This window comes from Falco biarmicus, chromosome 5 (genome assembly GCF_023638135.1).
Source record: "Falco biarmicus isolate bFalBia1 chromosome 5, bFalBia1.pri, whole genome shotgun sequence".
Classification (NCBI taxonomy): Eukaryota; Metazoa; Chordata; class Aves; order Falconiformes; family Falconidae; genus Falco; species Falco biarmicus.
Genome location: NC_079292.1, coordinates 1,320,935 through 1,347,750, shown reverse-complemented (window position 1 = coordinate 1,347,750; position 26,816 = coordinate 1,320,935). Strand labels below are relative to the sequence as shown.

Here is a 26,816-nt window from a genome sequence, read left to right as displayed (position 1 = left end):
GATAGCTTTATTGTTATGCACAAAATCACCGCATTAAATTCACTCCAAAGTTCTTGCTCTAAAATTGGCATTATAAATCTCACTCTCTAATTTGCTTAGCAGCATAACTACTTCATCACCTACCACTACATCACCTGTGTATTAAGCCGTTGTGCCAGTGCTTGTGCTTACGCTTACCTGCATTGCTATGATTTGATGGCCTGTTTTTAACTAACCTGCAGTACAGAACCTCTGCCTTAACTGTCCTAAAACCCACAATTCAGCAGCAGTTAGGCAGGCATGTTTTGCTAGGAAGTCACCCCAGAACGTTCTCCCAGCAATATCTTTGATCCTTCCCTTGGCTGCAAACATCTTCTGACCATTCTCTCCCCCAGGGCTTCAGAGCCTGAGCCAAGCACCAAGGATCTGTGAGAACCACAGCCTGTCTGAAGGGGAAGGACACTTCACAACTATAAACTACTGTTTCCACAACTCTTGGGGATCTCTCTTCTTCCCAACATCTTCCTCAGTCCTACCCCTGATTTTCCTATTGCCAGCTCCCTTTCGCACTACAGCCCCACCATCTGAGATGAGAGGGATGATGTTAACAGAAGATTGTTAGCTGGAATTGACCAAGATTAAACTGGTCTTGTAATGTTACTGCAGAATGCAACACCACCACCCCCCTTGGCTTCTCAAAATGCAAAGTTACAACACCAGAAGTCACACTGGGAGTACAGACTAGAGCACACAAAAGCAGTATTCATGACTGCCAGAAAAAATGTCATTTGCATAACCAGTCATGGAGAAAGCGTGTGTCAAAAAGATACATCTTCTTCCTAATACCAGTCTGAAGACACTAAAATGCAAGCTGCTAAGCAGTAGCAGCAGCAGTGATTTTGATGAACATCTTAGAAAGGATAAAGAAACGTGAACGATTCGCTTAACAGGTATCCCACAATGGTACAAAAGACTCCTGAAACAGGAGCTCGTTGCTGAAGGCATTACTATTTTCATGACAGAAGCTGCTGGATGACCATGTGAAAAACTCAATGAAGAACATCACTGGTTTTATGACAGACATTAAAAACAAACTTTTAAGAAAGTAGCTTAAACAAGACAGATGAAGGTCCCCTGTGATTCATTATTTCCGTGACAAGAATAGTTGATGAAACAGTTTAAAAAAGACATTACAGTTTTTACTGTGGGACTAGAGAATACATTATGATTATACTCTGTTACTTCCTTGCAGAGGAGTTGTCAAACAGGGCTTTATTTTCACTTAGAAAATGATGCCCTAAGAAAGTGGCAATGATGCTTATGTATAAACTAATGAAAAAAAGCAGCCAAATTTTTTTCAAGAAAGGAAAAGACAGAAAAGAAAAAGGCACTTTTACCTAAAAGTAAACTGGACTATTTTTGATCTACAAAATTATCTTTCCTTGAATGCCACATACACACACTGTAAGTTAGGGTCATTAAAGCTTTCTGTAAAACTGGAATGATGTCCACAATGTCTGATAGGAATTACTACCATCATTTGTCATTGGTATTAACTAGTGCTTTAAAACACTCTCTGCCACAAATGGAAAAAACTAATACAAAAAGTACTACAGCAATATAACAAACAAACGAAAAACAAATAAACCCAGCCAAAACATACATGGCAAAATGAAATTCGAAGTCTTTGCAGAAGCACACATTTCAGCTGTCAATACCTGAACACCTGGCAATGAAGCCATGAACAGTAAGTTGCTCTTGCAATATGCGTTCCAAATTCAATACTGAGGATCCAGACAACTCAAGAAATGAAAGTAATTACAGTTTAACACCACTTGCAAACACCACCCGTAAATCACAGAAAGGCAACAAAAATAACGTATGGTCTTGATGCCGACACACAATGTACCTTTTCATAACAATGAAGAGTTTGGGTTAAATGGAATGAAGCGCAATTATAACCAAGTTATCAAAAACGAGAGCAACTCTATCTAATGCCCAATTGCTAAGCTTTTATAACAAGCAGGACAGCACATACTTGTAACTGCCCTCTTTTTTTTTTTTTTTTAATGCCCTTTGGTGACAACTCTGAAGCTGTGGATTACCTGAGAGGAAAACACTGATTCTCCATAACGAAGCTTTCTCCTACAAATGTGCTCCATTTAACTAAATTCCAGGAACACCGCAAGTTTTCAGGAGAGTGTGTGGGGGAAACTGAAAGACCTGCACGTTCCAGAAAGCCAACAGCCTCCCAGTCAGTATGCCAGTCCAAGTCACAAATATACAGAGGACCGATTTAACCACTGAGCTGTAGTCAGTCCTACTGCAGTCTTACACCACCACATCTAGTTTACTAACAGTGAAACAGCAGCATGAGAAAAGATTAAAGAGAGAGAAACAAGGTCATACCCTATAACCCAGTGACGGAAAATAAGGGATTAGATGGGTCAAACATCTGTTCCTTTTATTTCTACAAAGCACACAAACTTTTATACTAGACATTATGTGGCTTTCCACAGAAGTGAACAGCCCAATCCCGAATTAGGATCAAGAACCTCAGCACAGGACTCTTAAACCAAGCTGTTCTATGAATATCCACTTCAGCTTTTTATCAAAGCAGCTTCAGTGAACTTCATTTGCCACCCACCCACCCCTCAAAGAACTGCAAAAAAGTATCCAAAGCCTCAAAAACGTACTGGGAGAAAAAAAAAAATCCTGTCCGGCTCCACACCAGTGATGAATATTTTGAAAATCCCTTCACTAGCACGTGTCAAATAACTTTTTCCAGATATTTATTGTAAGGCTAAAAGCCAAACTCAGTGAGGCAGTGAGATTAGGTATTATATGATGTTGAATCTCAGTTTACACAGATGTAAAATAACTTGGATTTTGCTTTTCACCAGCTCTGAGAAGTTACGGGTTTTTCCCATCAATGTTTCAGAAAGCAAGAATTAAGATGAGTCTTACTTGAGATTCCCAGGTTAACACTTTCAGCACAAAGCAAAAGAAAAATATGTATAGGACAAAGTCAATGGAATGGTAATCTTGTTTTATAGATACACACAAAGTTTTGAGCAATTATGGCATAAGGATATGAAAGAGTAAAAAACAGGATTTTATTTAGATGCCTTATTCTCTTGGGGGAAGACCAAAAAAACTTTCAGAAGCTGCCTTTACTGAAAAAGAATCTATTACACACCGAGTTTTGTAAATATTTCTGAAGGCTACTTGTCTAGAATATGGTCAGCCAGGATATGGTCTTTGGATAATTCAGAGATGTAAAATGCCTTCTGACTTCTACCCTCCCTAGTGTCTGGGCTTTTCCACCGATGAAAAAAACCAAAATTTATTTATTTCCACTCTTCAAGATGTACATTCTTAAACTGAGTAATTTTTTGAGTGCAATTCTCACATAAGCGTAGGTGGTATAAACTTAGAATCTTACACAACTTTTTCCTCACTTAAGAAATCAGAACCTAATTTAAAACTGCAGAGTCATAGAAACATCTGTTCATTTTTGAACCTATCAGTGTATGAAGTATTTCAAACAATAGCAAAACAGACAAGAAAAAGCAAAACATCAAGTTCCCACAGGCTACGATTTGAACATTTCTTCTGATTTTTATCTCCTCATTGATAGGCAGAAAAGCCAACAAGCATTCAGCATACCTGCTCCAACTTCTTTTTCTTCTTCTTCAATGTTATTTTTTATACTGTCGTACTCCTCATCAATTGCCTGGTTGCCACGCATTTGAGACAGAATTCTTCGTGCTCTCTGAGTCTGGCCTTTCTGAATGAGCCAGCGGGGACTTTCAGGAAGAAACAGGAATCCAAGGAACTGTATAACAGCTGGAACAGCCGACAGGCCCAGCATGTACCTGGAAATAAGTAAATAAATAAATAAACATCTAATATTGGCCTTCAAAAACATGCTATGAGAAGACTTATTTACAGCTACTTAAGCTGTACTTTACAAATCAAACCCTCCTCCCCTCGTATTCTTTATCACTAAAAGTTAAGCAGGCAAGAATCATATTCTGCAAGTATTTTAGAAAACAGGAACCTTGCTTTCAATTCCACAAAATCTCAAGGATATGTTGACTACTCTGCCAACATTGACCCTACAGCTACTGGTCCTGAGGACACTAAATCAGACTAAATAAAAACTCTGAAACGTTCCACTAGTTTGGAAACTGGTAATCCCTTTGGTTAAGATAAAAGAATGAACAGGAACCAAAGGGATGGAGAACAAATAGGCACTGCTGATGGCTAAAATGAGACTGAAACCCTGCTAATTGTTTTACAGACATTACAAAAAAAAAAAAAAAAAAAAAAACAAAAAAACAAAAAAACCCCAAACAACAAAACCTCATAAAAAACCCACAAAACACCAAACAAACAAACAAACAAAACAAAACCAACCAATGAAAAATGCTTAATTTGGTCAGTAATATGTACACACAGACATATGTGGGCAAGGAATATGCCTCTTGTGTAAGGAGATGCCAGTTTTAATTTTGAAAACTCCTGACTATAATAAGCAGGAACACTGAAAAACATTCATTTCATCAGCATGGCAATTTACACCAGATCTTCTAGAATCTGCTGTTACATCTTCAGCCAGCTGCAATGTTAGGTTTTAAATCAAAACTGTATTTCAGATGCCATGAGTGGTTCCTATATACAGCATTAGGACTAGTTCTCTACTCAACAGAGAATTACCACTGGCCAGACAGTTAATGCTTTCAGGGATCAGCACTGACATCTGTACAACACCCAGAGCCACCATGAGTCACTCCAGCCGAAGTGGTGGGAAAGACTGTAGAAGACAAGCATGCCACCAACTTCCATGGGTGGTTCTGGTCTAGACACTTCACTTTTCTACATTTATTCAATAAAACAGTAAGAAGAATAACAAGAATCGCAGAACAATGTGTAATTTTGTTCTGCTTTTTAAATCTGACCTTTTCCCATTTGCGCTTCACAGACTTTTTTCCACTTCCATTAAAGACTTTAAATGGTGCTGGTGTCACCTGTACATTACTGCAGCTATCACAGGTTTCACGTCGGTGGTTATAATCATTAAAACACCTCCAGAAACTAGCCCTCAGACTGAATGCTGAGGTTAGTCTGTACACAAACAGGTTCGTACCCTGACATCAATCAGGGGATTATGGAGATTTCCCAATCTCCCCTCTAGCACCTCTCTTCATACCCCAGGCTGCATGCTTTCACACAGACAATTCAGCAGTCTCTCACCTGGATGTTTTTATAAGGCATGCTATGAAATGAGCTTGCTAACAGAGCAGGAAGAGAGCACAACCATTAACAAAGACCTTGTTTCAGGGCAATGAACCAAACGTATTTGTCAAGGCCAAATGCATTTTGGATGAAAATGGAAAAAGATTTTCTTAGCGGCATTTGTAGATTCAAAAAAGAAAAATTGAGCAATACAGCAGAGCAGAAAACTGAAGAATGGGGAAAACATCACCCAAAAGGTAATGCAAAGAGGATGACCTCCCCAAACCAATGTGTATGCAGGCCAGTCTTGCCATCCCCAAGCTGAGCCCTCAAGTTCTTCCTAAAACTAGCAAAAATTTCCAAACGTCACACAAGTAAATCTTGCTCTAGAAAGAAATCTGTAAGGAAGTCTCTTATTTTCTAACACTTTAAGAATGGTATAGCTGATCATTAGTTAAAAAAAAAAAAAAAAGAAAAGCAGAAGGAAGAAAAATTCTAAATGCAAAGCTCGTGTTAGATGAGTAGTCTTCAGATGTCTAAGAAGTATCACTAATTCACTGCTGTTCTCATTCCTCATTCACTAATATTCTCATTCATTAATGTCCTCATTTCTTCTAATGCTCTTCCCCCTTCCCAAATATTTTGGTAGCTGCAAACACAATCACCTTTACACATACACCATTGAAGCTCACTGAACTGTATATTCAACATCTGCATTAGAGTGGTATTTAGAAAGCCTTTTCTATTTCAAATAAAGAGTAAAACAAAACCACAGAGATTGAAAACATAATCACTGTATTCTGTCAAACTGCAAGCAAAAGGATCTTTCCATGCATCTAAATAAACAGTTTTAGTCCTTTACACTCATATTACCTAATTTCTGCTCCTCCAAAGCCGTTCAGTCCCTTAAATACATACAGAGCCTCTAGAACTAAACAGCTAGGTACCTGCAATCATCTTAGGAGGCAAAATCAATCGAGGCTCCCGAAAGCTCAGTCCAGCCTATTAAAGCTATAAGTTGGACTCCATTGGACTGTTGATCACAGGCAAGATAAAAAAAGCAGCGTACAGAAAGTGCTCACTCACTGAAGTTAGTTTCCAATTGACATGCTCCTGGTCAGTTGAGTGCAAGGAGCAGACCAGAAGGAAAATGTTCAGTTAAGAGCGTACATCCATTGCAAGTTCAAGAGTTGCTGCCATTTTCAAGCAGATCAAGCAATTTTGCTATAACGAATTTAGACTAAAAGCAGGCAATTTCAGACATTTCATGCAGTGAGCCAGCTTTCAGAAATCTAATATAGTTCTTTCCTATACAGAGTACAAGACTTTGAATTTGAAGCCAGATGTCTAGCAGACCTGAAAAAATCCAGCATGAAATTTAATAAGTCTGCTGTAACATTTCTTTTTCTCAGACATACTGCTGCAATACTATTAAGATGGCATTAGCAGGGTTTATATAGCTAAACTGACATCAGAGTCAGGTAGAATATTTGTTTTCTTTAGTTCATTTTTTATTTAATATCCAGCACTCCCAAGAACAAACAGAGCCGAGACAAAGTAAAATTCCTTACTGGCTTTTGTAGCAATCCAATACTTAGCCATTCAGTCACTAAGAGCTATAATAATTGCTGTAATTTTCCTTCTTATGCGTGATGACTCAGGAGCGAACATCTGCGATTCCTCCCCATGCATTTGCTGGCCACTCTCTCCAGGTGACAGACCATCTGTACTCCTCCCTGCTCAGTCTTCCTTGTGATAAACTAACTGAGGGCAGACAAGTACACAATCCCCAGGTAACAGCTCCAGCATCACAGCTGAGAATCCTTGGATGCCTCATCACTAGCATAGCCTCGGTTTCTACCCGATGCATTGTCAACAGTTTCACTTCGCTCAGTCCAGCAGAACAGCCAGCGCTTGGTACATAAACCACAGCATTACTGCCTCAGCAAAAGTTACCCAGCATGAGCCAGAAGGCTGCAAGAAACAATTACTCCTCACTACTCAACACACTCTGCTGAATCTGGAAGACTGAGACCACCAACGTGAGAGAAAGCTACAAACCAGGAATAGCAATAGATCGCTAAGACTATCACGCGACTGCTCCAGTGTATGACACAAAAGAAGAGGCTGAGAGAACTGGGTTTGCGCTGCCCAGAAAGAGAGATCATCAAAAGGAGATCAAATTGCATCTTTCCCAACTGAAAAGGAGCTCATAGAGAAAACGGAGATAGTCTCAGATGTACACTGTGGAAGGACAAGAGTCAACAGGCACAAGTTACAACAAGGAAAATTCAGATCAGAGATGATGGGAAATAACTCTTCTCAGCAGGAGTGGCTGAACACCTGAACAAGTTGTCTTGACAAATGGAAACGTCCCTTGTTGGAGATTCTCAAAAGCTGGCATTTCACACAGCTCTGATCAAACACTCAACCTCCTAAGTCTTACTCAATCCACAGGTTCTGGATTTTACTTTTAATTTTTTTTCAGTTTGGATGCTTAAAAAGCCTGAATTGTACCAGAGTCGTTTATTCTTTGAAGAAGAATAAGTTATACCGATGTAGAAGTTTCCAGAGCAGTTGTGCAGCATTTCAGTGGGTGGGGGCCTCATTCCTATTTTAGGTATAGCGGCATATTGAAACATCAGTGTTTTACAAAAAGATAAAATCTACATTTGACATTTGACAATGATTACTGCCTTCCACCTAATCTTCCACTTCAGGTAAATATATTTACAAAGTAAGATATCAAAAGATGGTAACGTCTGTGTGTAACAAACTGGAATTTTTCACTTAAATAATCATTTACATACAAATGTCCTTGTCAATTCTGTGTCACTGCTTGATTTTGGAAACTGATACATCCTATACCACAATGCCAGCTCTTTGACTAATTGTTTCCAAAGAAGCCTAAAAGTCTGTTTCTAAGCTGTGAAAATTCAAGCTAGGGAATATCTTAGTTTACCTAAACAACTAAACAAAAAACACAGCTCCAATAAGATCTTGTCAGATACTTTATTAGCTTGTATTTTCTTCTAATATGCTAGTATTTACTGAAACATACAGATTATGTTACACAGATACACACATCCTTACCTCCTATGTGTCAGCATACTCATGGGGAAAAAAACCCCAACAAAACAGATTTACATCCACAAAAGCTTCCCCCAGCTGAAGCCCTAACCACTGAGGGAAACTGAACTTGAAAAATCTGCCTAAACAGAAAGTGCACAGTGCCTCTAACAGTAACAGTGACTCAGAACTCCAATTCTAAATAATATCTTTACTTGTCCGTTCCTCCCACCCAGCCCCATGCATAGGAAGCCACTACACTAGCAAATTATTTAGGCTAAAAGTTAATTTAAAATAATAAAGCAACTACTGAGTAACTGGCCTCAGGGATCAAATACTTCAGTTTGTATTTTACTTAGAAATGCATTACTGCATTACATTAACTTTTCTCAAAATTTAGCATATTTCTTTAACTGCAGAAAGGGATTAGCAATCCTATAAAACTAAGTTCTTCTTTCAGTGAAGGCTGTTTCTCAGCTCTCTGTAAGCAGACGTATAGTCTGCCAGAGAATGCAGCTGCATTATAATGAAAAGGTCATCAAAAGGTTCACGTAAAAATGCAAAACGCCATTTTCATTTGAGCTAAAGTAATCAATGCATTTTCAGAAAGCACAAAGCAGAACTATAAGTTAAAATTAAATTAAAATTAAATAAAATTGGCACCAAGTTACTTTTTTCTTAAGGTCAAAATGTGACTTTTTTTTTTTTTTTTTTACAAAAAAGGCAAAGGAAACAATCACATGGACAAAAAGTAAAACCCTCAAACTTCTTGAATCTTCAGACATACAAAAATTAAACTGTAGATTCATTACAGAAATGTTTTTTTTGTTTTAATGCATACTTTTTTGCACAACATAAAAAGATCAGCTTCCAAGTTCTTCTGTGTACCAAGTCCCTAATTAATCGTTCCTAACTTAAAACTCAAACGTCAGTGCACCCAGAACCCCTGTTCAGCTCCATTAGAAGGCAGAGAACGTAATAATACTTAGGTTGCAAGTTTTTGGGGGTGGGGGGAGAATCCTTCAAATTGGGATTTTCAAATAGCAAAATGATTCCAGGCTGCAGCAACAGAATCGAAGGCCCTACAACAACATGCGTCCCCTTCCCAAGTGTCTTTCAAGAGAAAAGCACACATCATCAAGCACAAGTTTCCAGAAGCTGTTATTCCTCCTACACATTTCTGTTAATTATTTTTTCAAGTCAACACTGTAAGTAAAAAAACTCTCAAATGACAGACCACTTTAAAGGCGGTAGGCATAAGGCTGCAGTCCAGAAACACTTGGTGATGTTTACAGGGAAAACAGAATATCCAGAAAGCAGAGTAAAAGAGATTTGTGTTATTCTATAACCTAAACTTTTAACTATAAAGTTATGCTACAACAGCCTTCAATTCTGATTGGATTACTACTGCTCAGATTAAGAATATTCAAAATACACCTCCAGTCTGCACATACAGCATCATACTCACCGGAAATTTGCCTTTTGAAAAATCAGCATATAATTATTCCAAATGCAAAAGGCTATGTACTTTCATAAACTTCATTACAATCATTCAAGCTTGTTGACGCATATTTATTGCTCATCCATTTTAAAGTTTAGTAAAGTGAAAAAACCTAAGCACGCTGAATACTAAGCCTAAGTGAGAGCAGTATAGATATCATTTAGCAAGAGCTAATTATTAAAGTTCCATTTCAATATACAGTTTTACCACTTTATATGGAAATTCTATTTTACCAACAAGAACTATAATAGCTGTCAACCAAATCACAACCATGCCAGTTTTGCTTTTAGCAAGGAAGACTCACAAACCTCCATCCATCCTTTGCGAGGTAGCTGAAGATTCCATCAACAACACTTGCAAAAAACTGCCCTCCAGTGATGAACAGAGTGTTAATGGTGACTAATCTGCCTCTTAAGTGCGGTGGAGCAACTTCTGCGATGTACACTGGTACAGTCATAGATGCTACACCTACAAGAATAAATTCAATTATAATTATAAAATCGAAAGAGATAGTACATCCCTTTTTCATCATAAAATATTATACCATTTAAATGGAACAAGCTGGAAGAATTTAATTTCCAGGTTCCAAAAGATGAAAAGATAGAAAAACACACCTAATGAAATCTAGAAGCACACCCAGAGCAAATGGGCCCACACATGGGTTGCTAGTGGCTGTATCGCAAATTTAAGGTTTGGTGTAATGATACAAGAAATAACTCACTTCAGTTCACACTGAATGTACACTAAGATTAAATAAAAAGCATAAATATATTTAGTTTTGAAACAGAGATGCTACAATTCAAGTAAGCACATGCAAGTCAAAGTGACTAACTGAAGAAGCCAATTGTTCACAGCTCTGAATTTAAACAGAACTTTAGCCTGGTTTCCACCTCCAAGAAAAAGCAAGGACAAGCATCGTCATTATCATAATTATAATTATTATGATGTAATTTCATTACTGTTACATAGAACAAATTGTTTCTGGACTCTCTTGGTTGTTTCTTGACTTAGTTTAAACATATTTCATACGCAGTACCAAAAACTCAACCACCATAACGAAGCAAGGACTGAAGCTAAAGTACAGAAGCTTTTTATTCTGTCTTAACACTGGTAGGATTTCCTATGAATTATGCAATGGCCCTAAATGAGCCATTTGTGCAAAAGGCAGAAATGCCCATGTGGAACACACAGAGGAGCACATGCACATACGAAAACTGTAAAACCAGGAGTTCAACAGCATATGAAGAACAAAGCTGGGTGCAGTCATGCTTTGGTGGTCCAAATCCACCAACAAAGTCATGTTCTCATTTAAAGGAAATTTATATTCCTGTTTCCTTAAGAGAACCAACAGTGACAACCAACAACAATTCCTTCTGTAGTTACAACTGGAAGTACCTTGGCGGCACACAGACAAAAAAACATTGCAACTGAAGCCAGCTGAGATACAACTTGGGCACAGTGAGCAGAGCCAAGCACCAGAGACATCACATCTTCCAGCCTGGAGCAATCCCACCGGGTCCGCACCAACAGCCCCATGCCAACGCGGGCGAGTGCTGCGCCTCCTGCGATAAGTGGGGTCACCTAAAGGCAGGCAGTGGCTCCTGAAGCACACTGCGGTTCCTGGCTGGTGTCACTGCAGAAAGGCTTTGTCATAAAACAGCGGAGGCTTCAGCCGGCACCTTGCTGCCTGGCTGACTCACCCAACTAAGAGCACAAAATCATCTTTAGCAATGAGGCTAGCCTGACAGAGCTGCTGGGAGCCTCCAAACGCCTAAGCGAGGAATCAGATTGTTTCAAATGGCATCAGAAGATCCTTTGTTACAATAGGTAAACATGCACAGCAGCCTCTCAGCATGATAACCCAGTTCCTGGCAAAGCCTCCAAGGACACGCCGATGCCTCCTCCTCCTATTGATTGAGCAATCCACATGGAATAAAAAAAAAAACAACAAACCCCACAGATAAGTGTCAGAGAAAAAAAAAAATCATTAAAAGTCTATTCATGCGTTTTTCAAAGCCAACCGGAATGCACCATAGAAAAAAGCTTTCAAATAGCCCTTTGCCTGTTTGATAGAGAAGCAAATTTTCAAACGTAGTCCACCTTGACAGATACTTCTCTCACATCTTACACATCAACACTCGACCCAATTACAATTAAAGCAGTGAAGGTGGCGCACGTAAGGGAAAAGCCTTTATGAGCAAGCATAGGAGCAGGTCCCCCTTCTGCGACCAAACGCCGCCGAGGACCCACGCGAGGCAGCGGCTGGTGCCAGCTGGGGTGGTGGGGAAGGGACCTGCAGCTGCCGCCTGCCCACACCCCCGGCACCCCAGCCCACCCCACAGGCTGTTAGGTCTTGACCATCTCCACAGGTGGTTCTCCAACCAAAATGGTTCTATGATTCTACAACATCCATGTCAGCTTTCTCACCCTGAGACTTTTCACAACGCTGCTGTCAAAAACAGCCTTTTTGACTTAGACTCCACTTTCTCTATTGGGTTTCCCAAAACATATAGGTTCAAAACATCCAAACAAGAACCTCGGTTCAGAAGATGAAGTTATGTTATGTATTTCCAGTTATCACTTAGCTATCAAAACATACGCTTTACTACTCTGAGTCTGAAATGGGAGGAGAAAATCAGGAAAGTCTCCCCGGTTTGTCTGGACAACATCCAGCAAGCATTCACACACAAACCCAAAGTTTTTTCTAAAATAGCACCAGGAGTTAAAAAAGGCTACTCTGAAACAGATCAAATTAAAGGGGAAAAAAAAAATCATACCACTTTAAGGAAATAATGTTTTAGATTCTATAACGTTATTTATTACAGGTTGGCTTATCAGCTGCCTTAGAATGCACCAATGTTCTCCAGATTTTCCTCCTCTAATTTGAAGACACAGCAGAACACAGGGGAGCAAGTTCTTGTGAAAAGGCATAGTTGGAAGCAAGGCATTACATATTAACCAATTATTAAAATCTCTGAAATACATAACCAATATTCGTTATGTAGTTATTTTAATAGCTAGATATTAAAGACATTTGAAAACAAGGAACAGCTTTCCTAGCAAAATATTTATGGCTGCAATGGAACCTGTCCTTAATCTTTCATATGAGAATGCCTTCAGTTACACTTAGATGACATTTTCTAATATGCTCGCACTGTTAAACCGCTCACACCAAATAAAAGATTCTTGCCGCAGGCAAGTGTATTACTACCTAACTAATAAAGCTGATAAGTGACAGGATGTGAGGAAAAGAAAATGAAAACAATTAACTGGAAATATGTCAGAGAAAGTTTAAGCTCTACATTGTGCACCACAGCTATGGAATCTGAGACAAGAGAGCAGGCAAACCCAAGCTACAGCCTCTTGAGTAACCAAGGCATTAACCTTCTGCCCTCATTAAAGAGTAAAGTTGAGAAAAAAAACATAATAGAAGGTTCCTTAAATTTAGACGACAAGATGCATCTAATTATTACACAGGAAGCGTTAGATGACACAACGGACTAAAATCATGATATTAAATGATTTTTCACTTCAACACTTAGGAGACTAATTACTAGAGCTGCTACTATAATCTGCAGACAAAAGGAAAACAGAGACAAGACAGTGCACAGCTCAATTTTAGGACAATCAACAGAAAGCAGATATAAAAAAGGCATTTTAGAATCACATTACCATCCAAGAAAGGTATTTTCAGTATGAACATGTAAGCATTATAAAGAATTCATTAAGAAGTTCAGGAATAAAGTCAACAAACCTACCTACAGGAAAGAGAAAAAGGTCATGAAGAAGAACTCCTATGATAATGGGCAGAATTAAAAATATATTTCAAGAAATGAGATTAAGGTAGCAAAACAAAAGGACTAAAAGAATCCAAGATCTTGTTTCTAAAAAGCACTTGCAAACAAATGCTAGGAAGATGGAGCAATTTTAAAGACTTTTTTGCAAGATCAGAGGGATATAAACATATCCTGTAAAGACCAGGACTTCCAGGGCAGCTCCAGTCATGTGCCTAGCAGACATGAGGGAGGGTGCGTCATAAATACAGATGAGCAAAAAAAGCTGGAAACAGGATATTGAACGAGATGCACTTTTACTCCTAGCATAATAAAAACGCTCTAAGGCAGTCATTTCACTGGTGTCAACCAGTGTCAGGAGCAGCAGAAACATTTGGAAGGATTTCTGACAATTTCTTTGTTGTTGCTGTTCAGATTACTAACCAAAAGGTTCATAAACACACGAAATAGGTGACAAGAATTGAGTAACTTTAAAAAAACCTGATGCAACTCAATCAGCCTTTCATGTTTAGGAATGAAGAGGACTGACAGTTAACTAGAAGTGCTAATGGGGCACATCCAGGGGCCATGGTTCTGTCCCTCCTTCGTCCAGCTCGTGCTGACCTTCTGAGCCAACACCAGGTAAACCAGGGAATACAACCAGCTAAAAGGCTATCCAGCTGTTAAGAGGTTTGTACCACCTGGCTCCCTTAAACAGTTCACAATGAGATCAAAAGCCTGTACCGGCCCACAGGCAGGACCACGTATGCTAATGGAGACCGGCCTGAACTGCTAGGAGACTCCAGACTGTCCAGTTGGAAACTAAAATCAGGATGTAATATCATAAAAACAAAACAAAACACACACACACAAAAAACAAAACCAAAAAAACAACCACCAACCAAAAAGCAAAAATATCCTGGATCCTGTTTCAGAGAACAGCAACTGAGCCATTAATCTCGTAACAACAAAGAACATTCACAGCTCATTACAGAAATGTATCTGTTAGGAGTTCCAAATGAACTGACAGATACAGAAGATACTAATACATTTCCTTTCAGGGAAAATGAAATCATGGGAATGAAGCATTCTTCACTGACACATAAAGCTGTACTGAGCTACTTAACCAAGGTAATAGTTTTGTTTTTTCACGTATCTTAGAATGAACTTGTAAGAGCAAACTTTCATTAAAATGTTAAACTTTAATGCAACCAACTTTAAAGTTCGCTTCATTAAGAAGCTGCCCATAGCAGTTTGTTCTACTCAGAAGGATTCCACGTAGCTTAAGCAAATTATTCCACAGATGGAGAATTTGTGGAGGCAAGTTTATGGCAAAGAGAATCAGGAATTAAATATTAATAAACAGCTTAATACAGGTTGTTATTCTACGAGAAATTTTGAATATGAATTCAAGGTTTGGTTGCTGTTTGTGGCTGTTGTTTTTGGTGGTTGGTGGTTTTTTTTAAAAAAATTAAATAGTAAATTGCAAAGGGGACAGAGGGAAGCTTGCCAAGCTACAGCTGAACATCAGGCTAATGATTTCTTCCAGCAACTTTGCAGGAAACCTGATCAACTTCTTACATCTTGGATATTGAACATGCGATCTAAATTTAGTGCCCTGAAATACTATTGATCCCAGAAGTACATCAGGTTATACAGACAAAGAGATTTTCATCAAGTATTTCCTTTCCATTGTGTTCCCACAAAGTATACTCTTAAGGTTTTTACTTCTGACAAAAACGGCATTCTTGCCAACGGATAACTTTAGAACATTGCTCACATTTGAGTAGTAATATTCAAGAGGATAAGGGCAACTTTTTGAAAGGTTAACCCTTTGAAAGAATTGGCAGATTCCACAGTAATTGTATACTCCTTACTGCCAGTCTAAAGAAGAATCCATTCAAGTGGTTTGTGAATGCCTATCATTGGCAAAATGGATACATTTTACCTGCAAAGGGTATTTATTTTAAAAGACCGTGAGCTTTCACACCCATCCAAAAGAAGCTGCCAACAATCAGCCACCTCTACTCTACAGACAACTCTACAACATATTTTAATTATACGGCTCAATCTAAACAAAAATTCAGCCTTTTCATAGTCTTGTAGAGTCCTTTCCTGCTGTTACAGTTAACACTTCAGCTTTCAGTAATGACAGTCAGCCTCAGGGGATGTTACAGTGCCTCATCAAACATGCTAACAGGAACTACTTGAGAAAGCAGTGCACCTAAACACTGTTCTAGTACGCTAGCAGAAAAAGCTAAAATGTTCACTGAAATAGCTTGTATTTGAGTGTGATCATCAGGGGAAAGCTCGAGCCCCCTCTAACATCTCAGCTTTCCACCCACAGCATGTATCTAGTAAAGGCATTATCAGCAGTTTGTAACTTTTTACTGAAAGTTATTTCAAGAATGATTGGCAGCACACTTTCCCATTTCAATCTCTCCCCGACATCAGATTAATAGAAGTCCATTCCTCAGCAGTGGCACAACCGTACTCAGCTACAGCACAGCTCTGAAAAGAGCAGCAGGACAAAGCACCAGCACTAAAACCACATTGCTTTGGGAGAATAAATCACAGCGATGGTCAGATTTAGGTGTATCTCCTCTATAACGGCTGTCCAATGTCAGCAGACTTCATTTAACTCTGGGATTTTATTTAAACACTAATTAATTAAATCAGAAAGAGCTGGTTCATCATAGTTAAAAAACCTGTACTGTCAAACATCTAATACACAAAGTAATTGCAGATCTTTATGTCCCTATCTAGCCACTAGCCCAAACCAGAATGACCAATATTATAATTAGCGACAAAAACCTATGTTACTATGTAGCATCCAACTATGAAGGACTCCAAGGGATAAGAAGAACCTGAAGAAAAATGAATGAAATGCCTCGCTGGTTGATACGGATTCAGATGTATAGAACAATCACATCTTGATAAGCCTGGATGAGTAATTCATTCCACTGACCACAAGAAGGTTTCTCACTGTTGTGTGTATCCATAAGGATCAAGAACACAAAATCCTTCTTCACCTAAAAAAGCCTCAAACTATGCCCACTAGAAACAACCACAACTACCATATTGTAAATGCAGACCCTAAGAAAGGTAGCATTAGCCTTTGTGAATTGCATTGCACACAAGAGTAATTCCAAGTTTCAAACTGTCCCTTAAAAGATAGATGCAAACCCAGCTCATAAAAAAATTAAGATGCCAACACCGAGTACAATTCCTGTATAATGACAGCACCAAGACCTTTCTTTGACATCTCTAGCGCAGTATCTTGCAAGAAGAGCATAAGGAAACCATGTATCACAGTACAGATATGTGAATACTCAACAAATTGAGTAATCAAGAAGGGACTATTCATCACAGTACTTATTTTCCTGCGCTGAAATTCTGCAAGCCAAGGAAACTTTTTAATCAGGAAACTTTAATCGAGTCATGAAATGGGAAAAAGTGAGCCATGACCCTTGAGGCAAGATAGACAAGAACCTACCACGTACAGGCTACAGTGTGAAAGTTTATTAAAATAAAACTTAGTTTACTCAGTTTGTTAAAAGAGAACTTAGTTTAGCAAAAACTTGAAAACATACAAAAAAATTGCAGGAATCTTTAATAACATACATGCAGCAGTAAATAAAAGAACACTACCCACAGGCCAAAAACTACAGGCATTCAGTTCTACCAAACAACTCCTGATGTAGAGGGGGATACGAAACATGCCACAATCTGCGGACAACAGAGTAAGCAGGAGAGCTAGAGGGTGAGGGAAATACTTCTTCTCTGGGACAACTGTCAAACAGCAGTAACAGACAGAGAATTCTACATGAAAGCAAATGGAACCGAGAAAGTTTTTAAGGTCAAATGAAACTAACTGTAAGGGTTAGAACCACTTTAACTGCGGGGTCCTATTCAACCTCAGCCTCAACATTAGTACTATATCTAGAACAGCTCGTTTTGGAAGAGAATTTTTAAAAGAAATAATTTCTTCTATCCAAAGTTAATTTAAGATTATTCAAGGTTACAGTAATCCAAACACATGTTAAGAGGAAATTTATTTTGAGTGCCAAAGTCAAGAGGAGAGAGTGGGATTTAATTAACCAGAGGCAAAATAGTCAAGCTAAACATCCAGAAAATTTGAAGCAAAGATCTTTGCAACTGCCCAAAACATAAGAGCATGCCTAGCACTACAGATATCAGACCAGTTTGCATTTCCCAGCAACCCAGAATTAGCTACCCATACTCAGTCTTTCTTTATGGCCAGCATATATTCCTTTTAATGCAGTTTGTGAAACATCCGTGTCAGACATCTCCATGTTCAGCTGCCCTAGTTCCTGAGTGTCCTACTAAGGGCCTTCCTTCTCACATCGTGCCATACTGGGAACCTGTGCTTGTAGTTCATGCCTGTAGATCCCATTTCAGAAACCTGGCATTTTTAAAAGAAATTACTCCCTTCATGGTTCCCAAATCTATCCACAGATCTAGCTTTAAGATTTACCCTGGCTGAGGTTACTTCAAAACATTAATCAGAATGATGTCTAAAAGAAATCCAGCTAAAAGACAGCATCATAAAAATGGAACAATTGCACTGGTAATTAATTGAGCTACTTCATCAGTAACAGTTTCTTCAGAATATACAAGCAAAGTGATTGATTGCCAACCTACACCTTCATTTTTCAATAAGCAGTTAAAAAGTCTTCTTTAGGTCACCTACACAGCTATCAATTAGCAACTTTCAACACTGAAACGGATTTTCTCCTTCTTCTAAAGTGATCCAGACAAGAGCAGATGGATTATTTCTGGATCGGCATTTTTAGGAAAGCCTAAAAAGGAAAAACTCTTTCTCAAAGAGTACATGTGTGTTCATATGTGTACATATATGCACAAAGGTATACCAGGGAGGGAGCATCGCTAATTTTCAATACTGAGTTTGCTATGGCTCCCTCTACTTGAAAGGTACCAAGAATTTCTGAACCATACAAGATTAACAATCAGCCCTAAAAGTGACTAAAAGCTACCAAAAGCAACTAGCAAAAAGTCCTAATTTGTTTTGTTTCTGAATTACTTTTGATCAAGCACTATTTGCAAAGATTTTGTGAACGTACAAGCTGTGAAAGATCTTTCACTGTGAAAGAGTGAAGCACCATAAATTTTTATACTACTCGACACAACCATTATTTTTACCATATTGCAAAAGCGTCTCACTTCAGAAAATAAGAGCATTTTATTTTTCTTTCACTTGAAAATTATAAATACCACATAGTAGTTTTCTTTATGACAGCTTGTATAAACACGTAAGGCAAGCAGTACTTAATCTACTTTAAAAGTGAAGCTTTTAGTTTAAATAAACACTAATTGACACAAGCAGTGCTTTGCTGTAGGCATTCTCTAGCACATGCAGACTATGCGCTGTACATGCTGCTCACTTACACCTAAGAAAACGAAGCAGATGAACTTGGCCAGGTCCTGAGGCAGTCATAGCCAAAGATAAGGAGCTGCTTTCCCAGCCAGTGGTTCCTCCTCATCCAGCAAGGCAGCTGATCAGGATACGTAGCCGCATCTCAGCTGCTCCATTTCCTGCTCCAGACATTTGATCTGGTGGCTAACACACACTTGTGCTAAGGCACAAGATCACAGGTGCTAACTGAGCGGCTGAGGAATGGCATCCAGCTCTTTCTGCTGACTCAGCCAAGCAAACAGAAATTTCCAGCAGGGAAGAATGTTTTTAAAATGACCCAGAAAGCTTTGGCAGGACTCACCTGCATAACCACTCATATATGCTAGAAAGCCAGCGCTATGAACACTACGCAATCTTCACATGGTTAAAAAAAAAAAAAAAATCAAACAAAATCCCCAACCAAACAAAACCAAAATACAATCCCACGCTAAACACCCCAGAACAACAACTGAATGCTTCAAGGATTAGCAAAGATCTTCTGTGTAGAGACATTTTATTTTCAGAAGACAAGGGCAATGCTACACATAAAATTAATACTCCTTTCCAACTTTGCACTTCTGTTTATAAACCTACTCTTTCTTTCCCAGTTCTACTACAGTGATGCTTTACCCAACTTCGAATAATTTTAAGAGAATCGGTATCTAAACACGAACAAGCTTTAGAAGCTGAACTACAGCTTAGCTAAAGGTATGCCTTTCACTTACTCCTGAAAGCTCTCTTCAACTAAGAATAAACTTGGGTTTAACAGTGCCTCTTTCTACAAGTGTAATTATTAAAACAACAGTTAAACCAGTTAATTTTTCTGTAAACTGCTTTAGGTTTCATTGAATTAACCAAAAGTCCAGCAATTGACTCCAAACACGCAGCTTAAGATGAAAATGAGCAGAAGAATGCATTTTCTTAGCTACATTTGCCACCAATTAAAAAAACTAATCTAGAAAGTCTAATCCCATTGCAAATTTAGTATTTTAGACAAAACTCATGGAGTAACATTGAATGTGTTTGTTCACTATTCAGGAAAGACAGCCATAAAAATATTGTGTCTAGTTTACATTCCCATTAGTTTTGTGCTTGCAATGGGTAAATACATTGCAACCATCAACGCAGAAAGCCCTATTTTTGTATGAATTACTACATTTAGTTACCCACTCATGCAAGAAACAGCATGACTTGTAGGAAGACAGGTGCCAGTTATATGGTTTTACAACTACTGCTCTAAAAAATAAACAAAAGCCCTCTGCGCCTTTTAAAGCTTAAGGCCTGATTTTATAAAAGAAATTTCAGTTATATCATTATAATGAGTGCAAGTAGCACTTCTAACAGTAATGTAAGTATAACTATCAATATAATGAAAATACAGAGTCACAGTAACTGCTCGGTTTCCTTCTATACTAGAGGTTTCATGCACAAAAAAGATTGTGTCTACAAACGTAAGTGATCTGTGTAGAGATAATACGACACATTTTTTGATCATATGGGAAAATAAATGATGCCTGTATTTGCAATACTGGAGGTTGGGGGTGACGGTGGAGATCAGTATGGTACCTCTCCTTTAAGACACCTCCCAATGGCATGCACATTTTGCATGCTATGAGGAGTAAAGGTGTTCCCAGAGCACATGGGTTAAGTGCTGCATGTTACTTTATGAGAAGCAGCTCAGCTTAAATATCTAGCTTCCATGCAACTTTTCCCCATGGTCTGGATTTTCCCCACTACCATTTTGGTAACAGCTGCTTGGTGCCAGTGGCACGCAACTGTAATAGAACATCCTATGGAGGAATCCCAGGTAAAGATCTCTTAAGTGGTTAAGTCTCAGAAAGGGTTTTGACTATTAGGACAAGGATCCTGGACTAGACTGTCCTTAGCAGAGGGACAAGCCAGTGCTGAACTTCTTCAAGCCACATAGGTTTACTCCTAAAAATGACCTGCTAGTCTGGACCAGCAGTCACAACTGCAGGATTCGCAGCGTTAACCTGATGAAACCTAAAATTCACAGAATTCACTCAAGTTGCCAACAAATATGAGGGTACTTTAACCTATTTCAGTGTATATTGGCTTCCATCAGTTGTTTATGTTGACCAGAAGGAGACATTACATGTGAAGAATGAGGCTTTTTTGTGTGGGGAAAAAAAGCAAAACAGTAGCTGTGAAGCACTGAGCGGAAAAACTGAGATCAACAGTGGCCATCATGGAAACATGGTGGGATGGTTCACACAACCGGAGTGCTGCAATGGATGGCTACAAACTCCTCAGAAGGGATAGACCAGGAAGGAGAGGTGGAGGGGTAGCTCTGCGTGTCAGGGAGTGTTTTGACTGCCTAGAGCTGAATGATGGTGACAGCAGGGTTAAGTGTTTATCGGTAAGAACTGGGGGAAGGCCAACTAGGCAGATATCCTGGTGGGAGTCCATTACAGACCACCCAACCAGGATGAAGAGGCAGATGAAACATTCTACAAGCAGCTAGGAGAAGTCTCACGATTCCAAGCCCTTGTTCTCATGGCGGACTCCAACCTACCGTATGCCTGCTGGAAACACAGCACAGTGGGTGGGAAACAGCCCAGAAGGTTCCTGGAATGCATGGAAGAGAACTGCCTGCCACAGCTGGTCAGCGAGCCAGCCCAGGGAGATGCCCCGCTGGGCCTGCTGTCAGCAAATGGGGAAGGGCTGGTGGGCGACGCGGTGGTCGGAAGATGCCTTGGGCGTAGCGAACATGGTATGACAGAGGTTTTGGTTCTGGGAGAAGTAAGGAGGGGGGTCAGCAGAACAGCTAGCATGGAATTCCAGAGGGCCAACTTTGGCCTGTTTAGGATCCTGGTGGACAGAGTCCCATGGGAGGCAGCCCTGAAGGGCCACAGGGTCCAGGCAGGCTGGACATTCTTCAGGAAGGAAGTCTCAAAGGTGCAGGATCAGGCCATCTCTATGTGCCAAAAGATGAGCTGGTGGGGAAGATCAGCCTGGCTGAACAAAGAGCTGTGGGTGGAACTCGGAGGAAGAGTTTACCACCTTTGGAAGAAGGGGCAGGCAACTCTGGAGGACTATAAGAATGTCACAAGGTTATGCAGGGAGAAAATTAGAAAGGCAAAAGCCCAGCTAGAACGCAGGTTGGCCGCTACCATAAAATATAACAAAAATGTTTTTACAAATACATTAGAAACAAAAGGAGGCCCGAGGATAATCTGCATCCTTTATTGGATGCACGGGAGAAGATTACCAGAAAGGACAAGAAAAGGCTGAGGTACCTAATGCTTCTTTGCCTCAGTTTAACAGTAAGATCAGTTACCCTCAGGTTACTCAGCCCCTCGAGCTAGAAGACAGGGATGAGGAGGAGCAGAATGAAGTCCCCACAGCCCAGGAGGGAACGGTCAGTGACCTGCTGCTCCACTTGGGACACGCACAAGTCTATGTGGTCAGATGGAATCCACCCGAGGGCACCGAGGGAGCTGGGGGAGGAGCTCACCAAGCCGCTCTCCATCATTTGTCAACAGTCCTGGCAAATGGAGAGGTCCCAGTTGACTGGAGGTTAGCCAGTGTGACACCCATCTACAAGAAGGGCAATAAGGAGAATCTGGGGAACTACAGGCCTGTCAGCCTGACCTCAGTGCTTGGGAAGGTTGCGGAGCAGAACGTCCCGAGTGCCACCGTGTGGCACGTGCAGGACAACCGGGGGATCAGGCCCAGGCAGCATGGGGTTATGAAAGGCAGGTCCTGCTTGACAAACCTCATCTCCTTCTACAACAAGGTGACCCACCCGGTGGATGAGGGAAAGGCTGTGGGTGTTGTCCACCTGGACAAAAGCCTTTGACACCATCTCCCCAGCATTCTCCTGGAGAAACTGGCAGCTCATGGCCCGGGTGGGTGTACTGTACCCTGGGCTAAAAGCTGGCTGGCCGGCCGGGCCCGGCGGGTGGTGGTGAGCGGAGTTACATCCCGCTGGCGGCCGGTCACAGCTGGTGTCCCCAGGGCTCCGTGCTGGGGCCAGCCCTGCTTAATGCCTTTATCAATGACCTGGGCGAGGGCACCGAGCGCACCCTCGGCCAGTTTGCAGGTGGCACCGAGCTGGGGGCAGCGCTGATCTGCTGGGGGGCAGGAGGCTCTGCAGAGGGGTCTGGGCAGGCCGGGCCGATGGGCCGAGGCCACTTGTAGGAGGTTCAACAGGGCTCAGTGCCGGGTCCTGCCCCTGGGTCACACCAGCCCCACGCAGCGCGACAGGCTGGGGCAGGGGGCTGGGAACTGCCTGGGGGGAAAGGGCCTGGGGGGGCTGGGTGACAGCCCTGGGCATGAGCCAGCAGGGTGCCCGGGGGGCAAGGCGGCCAACGGCATCCTGGCTTGTGTCAGGGACAGTGTGGCCAGCAGGACCAGGGCGGTGATCGTCCCCCGGTACTGGGCACTGGTGAGGCCGCACCTCGAACACGGGGTTCAGTTTTGGGCCCCTCAGTGCAAGACAGACATCGAGGTGGGGGAGCGTGTCCAGAGAAGGGCAACGGAGCTGGTGAAGGGTCTGGAGCACAAGCCCTGTGAGGAGCAGCCGAGGGAGCTGGGGTGGTTCAGCCTGGAGAGGAGGCGGCTCAGGGGGGACCTCACTGCTCTCTGCAACTCCCTGACAGGGGCTGTAGGCAGGGGCGGGGGTCGGTCTCTTCTCCCAGATAAGAAGTGATAGGACAAGAAGAAATAACCTCAAGTTCTACCAGGGGAGGTTTAGATTGGATATTACGAAATATTTTTTCACTGAAAGGGTGGTCAAACATTGGAACGGGCTGCCCAGGGAGGTGGTGGAATCATCATCCTTGGCAAAAAATGCACAGGTGCAGTGCTTGGCAACATGATTTAGTGGTGGACTTGGCAGTCCTGAGTTAACTGTTAGATTTGATGATCTTAAAGGACCTTTCCAACCTGAATGATTCTCTGATTCTACTCCATTACCAATGTCTAAGGGACAAAAAACAGGGGAAAGTCTCTGCTAACCAGCAGTGGGTGGATGCTGCAGGTGGGAAGAAACTACTGCTACATTTTATCAGGGAAGCAGATCACCAAAGAGCTTCCTAAAAGCAAGGCTGCAAGTCTCAAAGCCTTCAGGGAACAGACTGGTAGAGGACAGAAGATCCCAGGAAAACCTGGGAGATGCTGCTTTCATGGCTTTCAGCTTTTGACAACTTGCAGTCCTCTAAGCACATTGTAACGGACAACCATCTTCCAAACTACAGATGCAATTCTGCTAACAGGGTTGCTTTACTCTTGCAGACCTCCTTATTAATAATAGTACTCTGAGCAAATGGATGCGAGAACCACAGATCACAGGAGCACAGCTCCCAAGGTCCCTCCTCAGGGCAGCACTTTCCTGCCCTGTTTTTGTTCTTCAGGCGTGTTAGCAGGGGAGGATTCAGTAAGAGCTCCACGTCAGTCTGCAGTGAAAGCTGGGCATTGTTATGTTCTCAGTAAATCTCATTAATTGACACAAGACCCTGGTAACTCTAGACAACCTAAGGATTAAAAGAAAATAAAGATGGATATCTAAAATGCCGTTCTGTAACTCGGAGCACTGCACAGATTCTCTCATCCAGCAGTCTGCTCTGTTACCCCTATCCAATAAGAGAATAGTAAAACCAAAAAAATTTAAGAAGAATTAAGAGCTGACATTTAAAATGGCATATCTGACAGTCCCATTCTAATTAACACAGATGCAGCAAACATCCTTGTTAAGATAAAATCTGTTTTTCCTGTGGCTGGCCCTGTGCAACTTGCAACAAAGCACTGTAAGTCATAAAGATGATTAACCAGGCAATGATGGACTCTGCTGCTTCAGTCTGCTGTCCCCCAGCCTTGAAGTGCACCACCTTTTTTTGTACTCTTGAGGCAGAGGTACTACAGAGCCTCCTGTTAATTTTATGTAACTCCTTTGTATTTGCTCCCACTAAGAAGCAGATTCTGTCCTGAAAACTGGAAAGTTCACAGTTAAAAATGAAGCCATGTTCTCTTTCAAACTGAGATGACATTTCTCATGTCAGGTTCCAGTTTTAAAAAAAAGATTCATGTACAAGCTACCACCAAGGAAAACACCTAAATCCAGGATCTCCCTAAAATACAAACTTTGCAAGTTCTGCACTTACAGCATTACTCTGCTTCCATAGAGAAAATTTATAAAGCAATTTTTATGTTTGCGTTTGACTGAAAATCTGAATACCAGAGCAGGAAGGGAGCTCCCAATCCTCACAGCACTCTTTCCAAAGAAACCCTATGAAGTAATTACTGTCTCCCATCTTGGTTTTCCTTATAATCTGGCCACATTTCACCTGATCTTTTAATTAAGTTTTCATACAGCAAGATGTAATTGAAACATCAATTACAGTAAAATCTAGCTACATATAATTGAATTTTCACTCAACAATAAAAAGAATTACTCTTATTTATATTTTTTTAAACATCTCTGGTCTACATCCTCTTCCTTATTTCCCAAAACAAAAGGTAGGAACTGCTGACAATACTGCAGGAGGGCAGCATCAGGAGGCAGAATTAATTATCCACTGGAGAAGAATCATTAAACCGAGCACTAATGGAGTAACTGTGAGTTGGAAATAAACCAGTTGTGATAGCTTCTAATAAAATACTATGAACCAGCAACAAAGCACAAAACAGCTCATAGGTGACTCTCTCCAAATGACTACCCACTCCTCCCTGCCTTGTTAGTACCATTTATGGTTGTACGCAGTAATAAAATAATAAAACCACAGTATTTGCCCTATATTGTAAAGTACACATGTTGATGACAAGTTTATATGTAGATGAGGTTGGGAAGAACCTTCTATTCCAGCAGAATGCCACTATAGCAGGGGTCCTCAAACTTTTTAACCAGGGGGCCGGCGCACGGATGAAGTGGCAGGCAGTCATCTGCAGCTGCTTGTTTCCCCCCCCAAAACTCCTGGCAAGGGGGGGGGGGGGGCGGGGGGGTCTGTAAATACGGGGGGCTGGATTGAGGACCCTGGGGGGCCGTATCCAGACCACGGGCCATAGTTTGAGGACCCCTGCACTAAAGACTACCTCCTTAATAGCAGAACCCCCTTCCTTAATGCTCATGACCTACCTCGGTAACGTAACAGCTAAAAAAAACTTCACACAGACTGTGCTTCCAACGCAGCATGTGCTTTGAACAACTCAAATGTCTATTGCTTGTTATCTTCAGGTGCTGCATGATCCACCTTTCAAATACTGTCAAGTTCACATCTACAGTCCTCTGCTCACTCTCAGTTTACATTGCTCTCCTTTCTTAAAGGGCTTTTTAATTGTTACGATGTACAGATCGTTTGAGTAGTGCTTCAATATACCATATGATGAAGCTCTACACACAGCAAGGAGGGGAAGAGGAGAGAAGAGATCTGACTGAAGAGGAAATTATCCAAGAAACTGAAAATCAGAGTATAAAGTCCATTCAGAGAAATTGTAGTGCTTAACAGGTTATGACTGATAGAATTTAAGATTATTATTTTGTTTTAATAAGTCAAAGAACACCTTTCAAAAATGTAAGCAAACATCAGCCCCACAAGGAAAATATGGAAGCATGAAGTCCCACAGTCACTTCAAGATCAAGTGGCCAGGACATGACAAAACAAGAATTACAGATTGGTCTTGTGTTTACTTAGCAAAAGACAATGCACCAGACATACGGGGTCACACAGTGCGCAAGTCAGGCCTTTCAGCAGTACAACAGACATTTTCTTACTGCAGTATTTAAAGTTAGACAGCCTTCCGAATGGCAAACAACCATGTGCATATATTTAACTTATTTTAACATAAGGCTTGTTCT

General features: G+C 40.8%; 1 protein-coding gene across 2 annotated transcripts in view; it reads right to left on the bottom strand.

Annotated features, from left to right (window-relative positions):
* The window catches only part of SLC2A13 (solute carrier family 2 member 13), a 169,355-nt gene that overhangs the window by 127,708 nt on the left and 14,831 nt on the right, over positions 1 to 26,816 (bottom strand). For both annotated transcript variants that reach the window (XM_056341392.1, XM_056341393.1), the window contains exons 2-3: positions 10,099 to 10,258; positions 3,649 to 3,857 (exon numbers count right to left, since the gene is read on the bottom strand). In XM_056341392.1, coding sequence (XP_056197367.1) covers positions 3,649 to 3,857; positions 10,099 to 10,258 — 369 coding nt within the window. The remainder of the gene's footprint in view (positions 1 to 3,648; positions 3,858 to 10,098; positions 10,259 to 26,816) is intronic.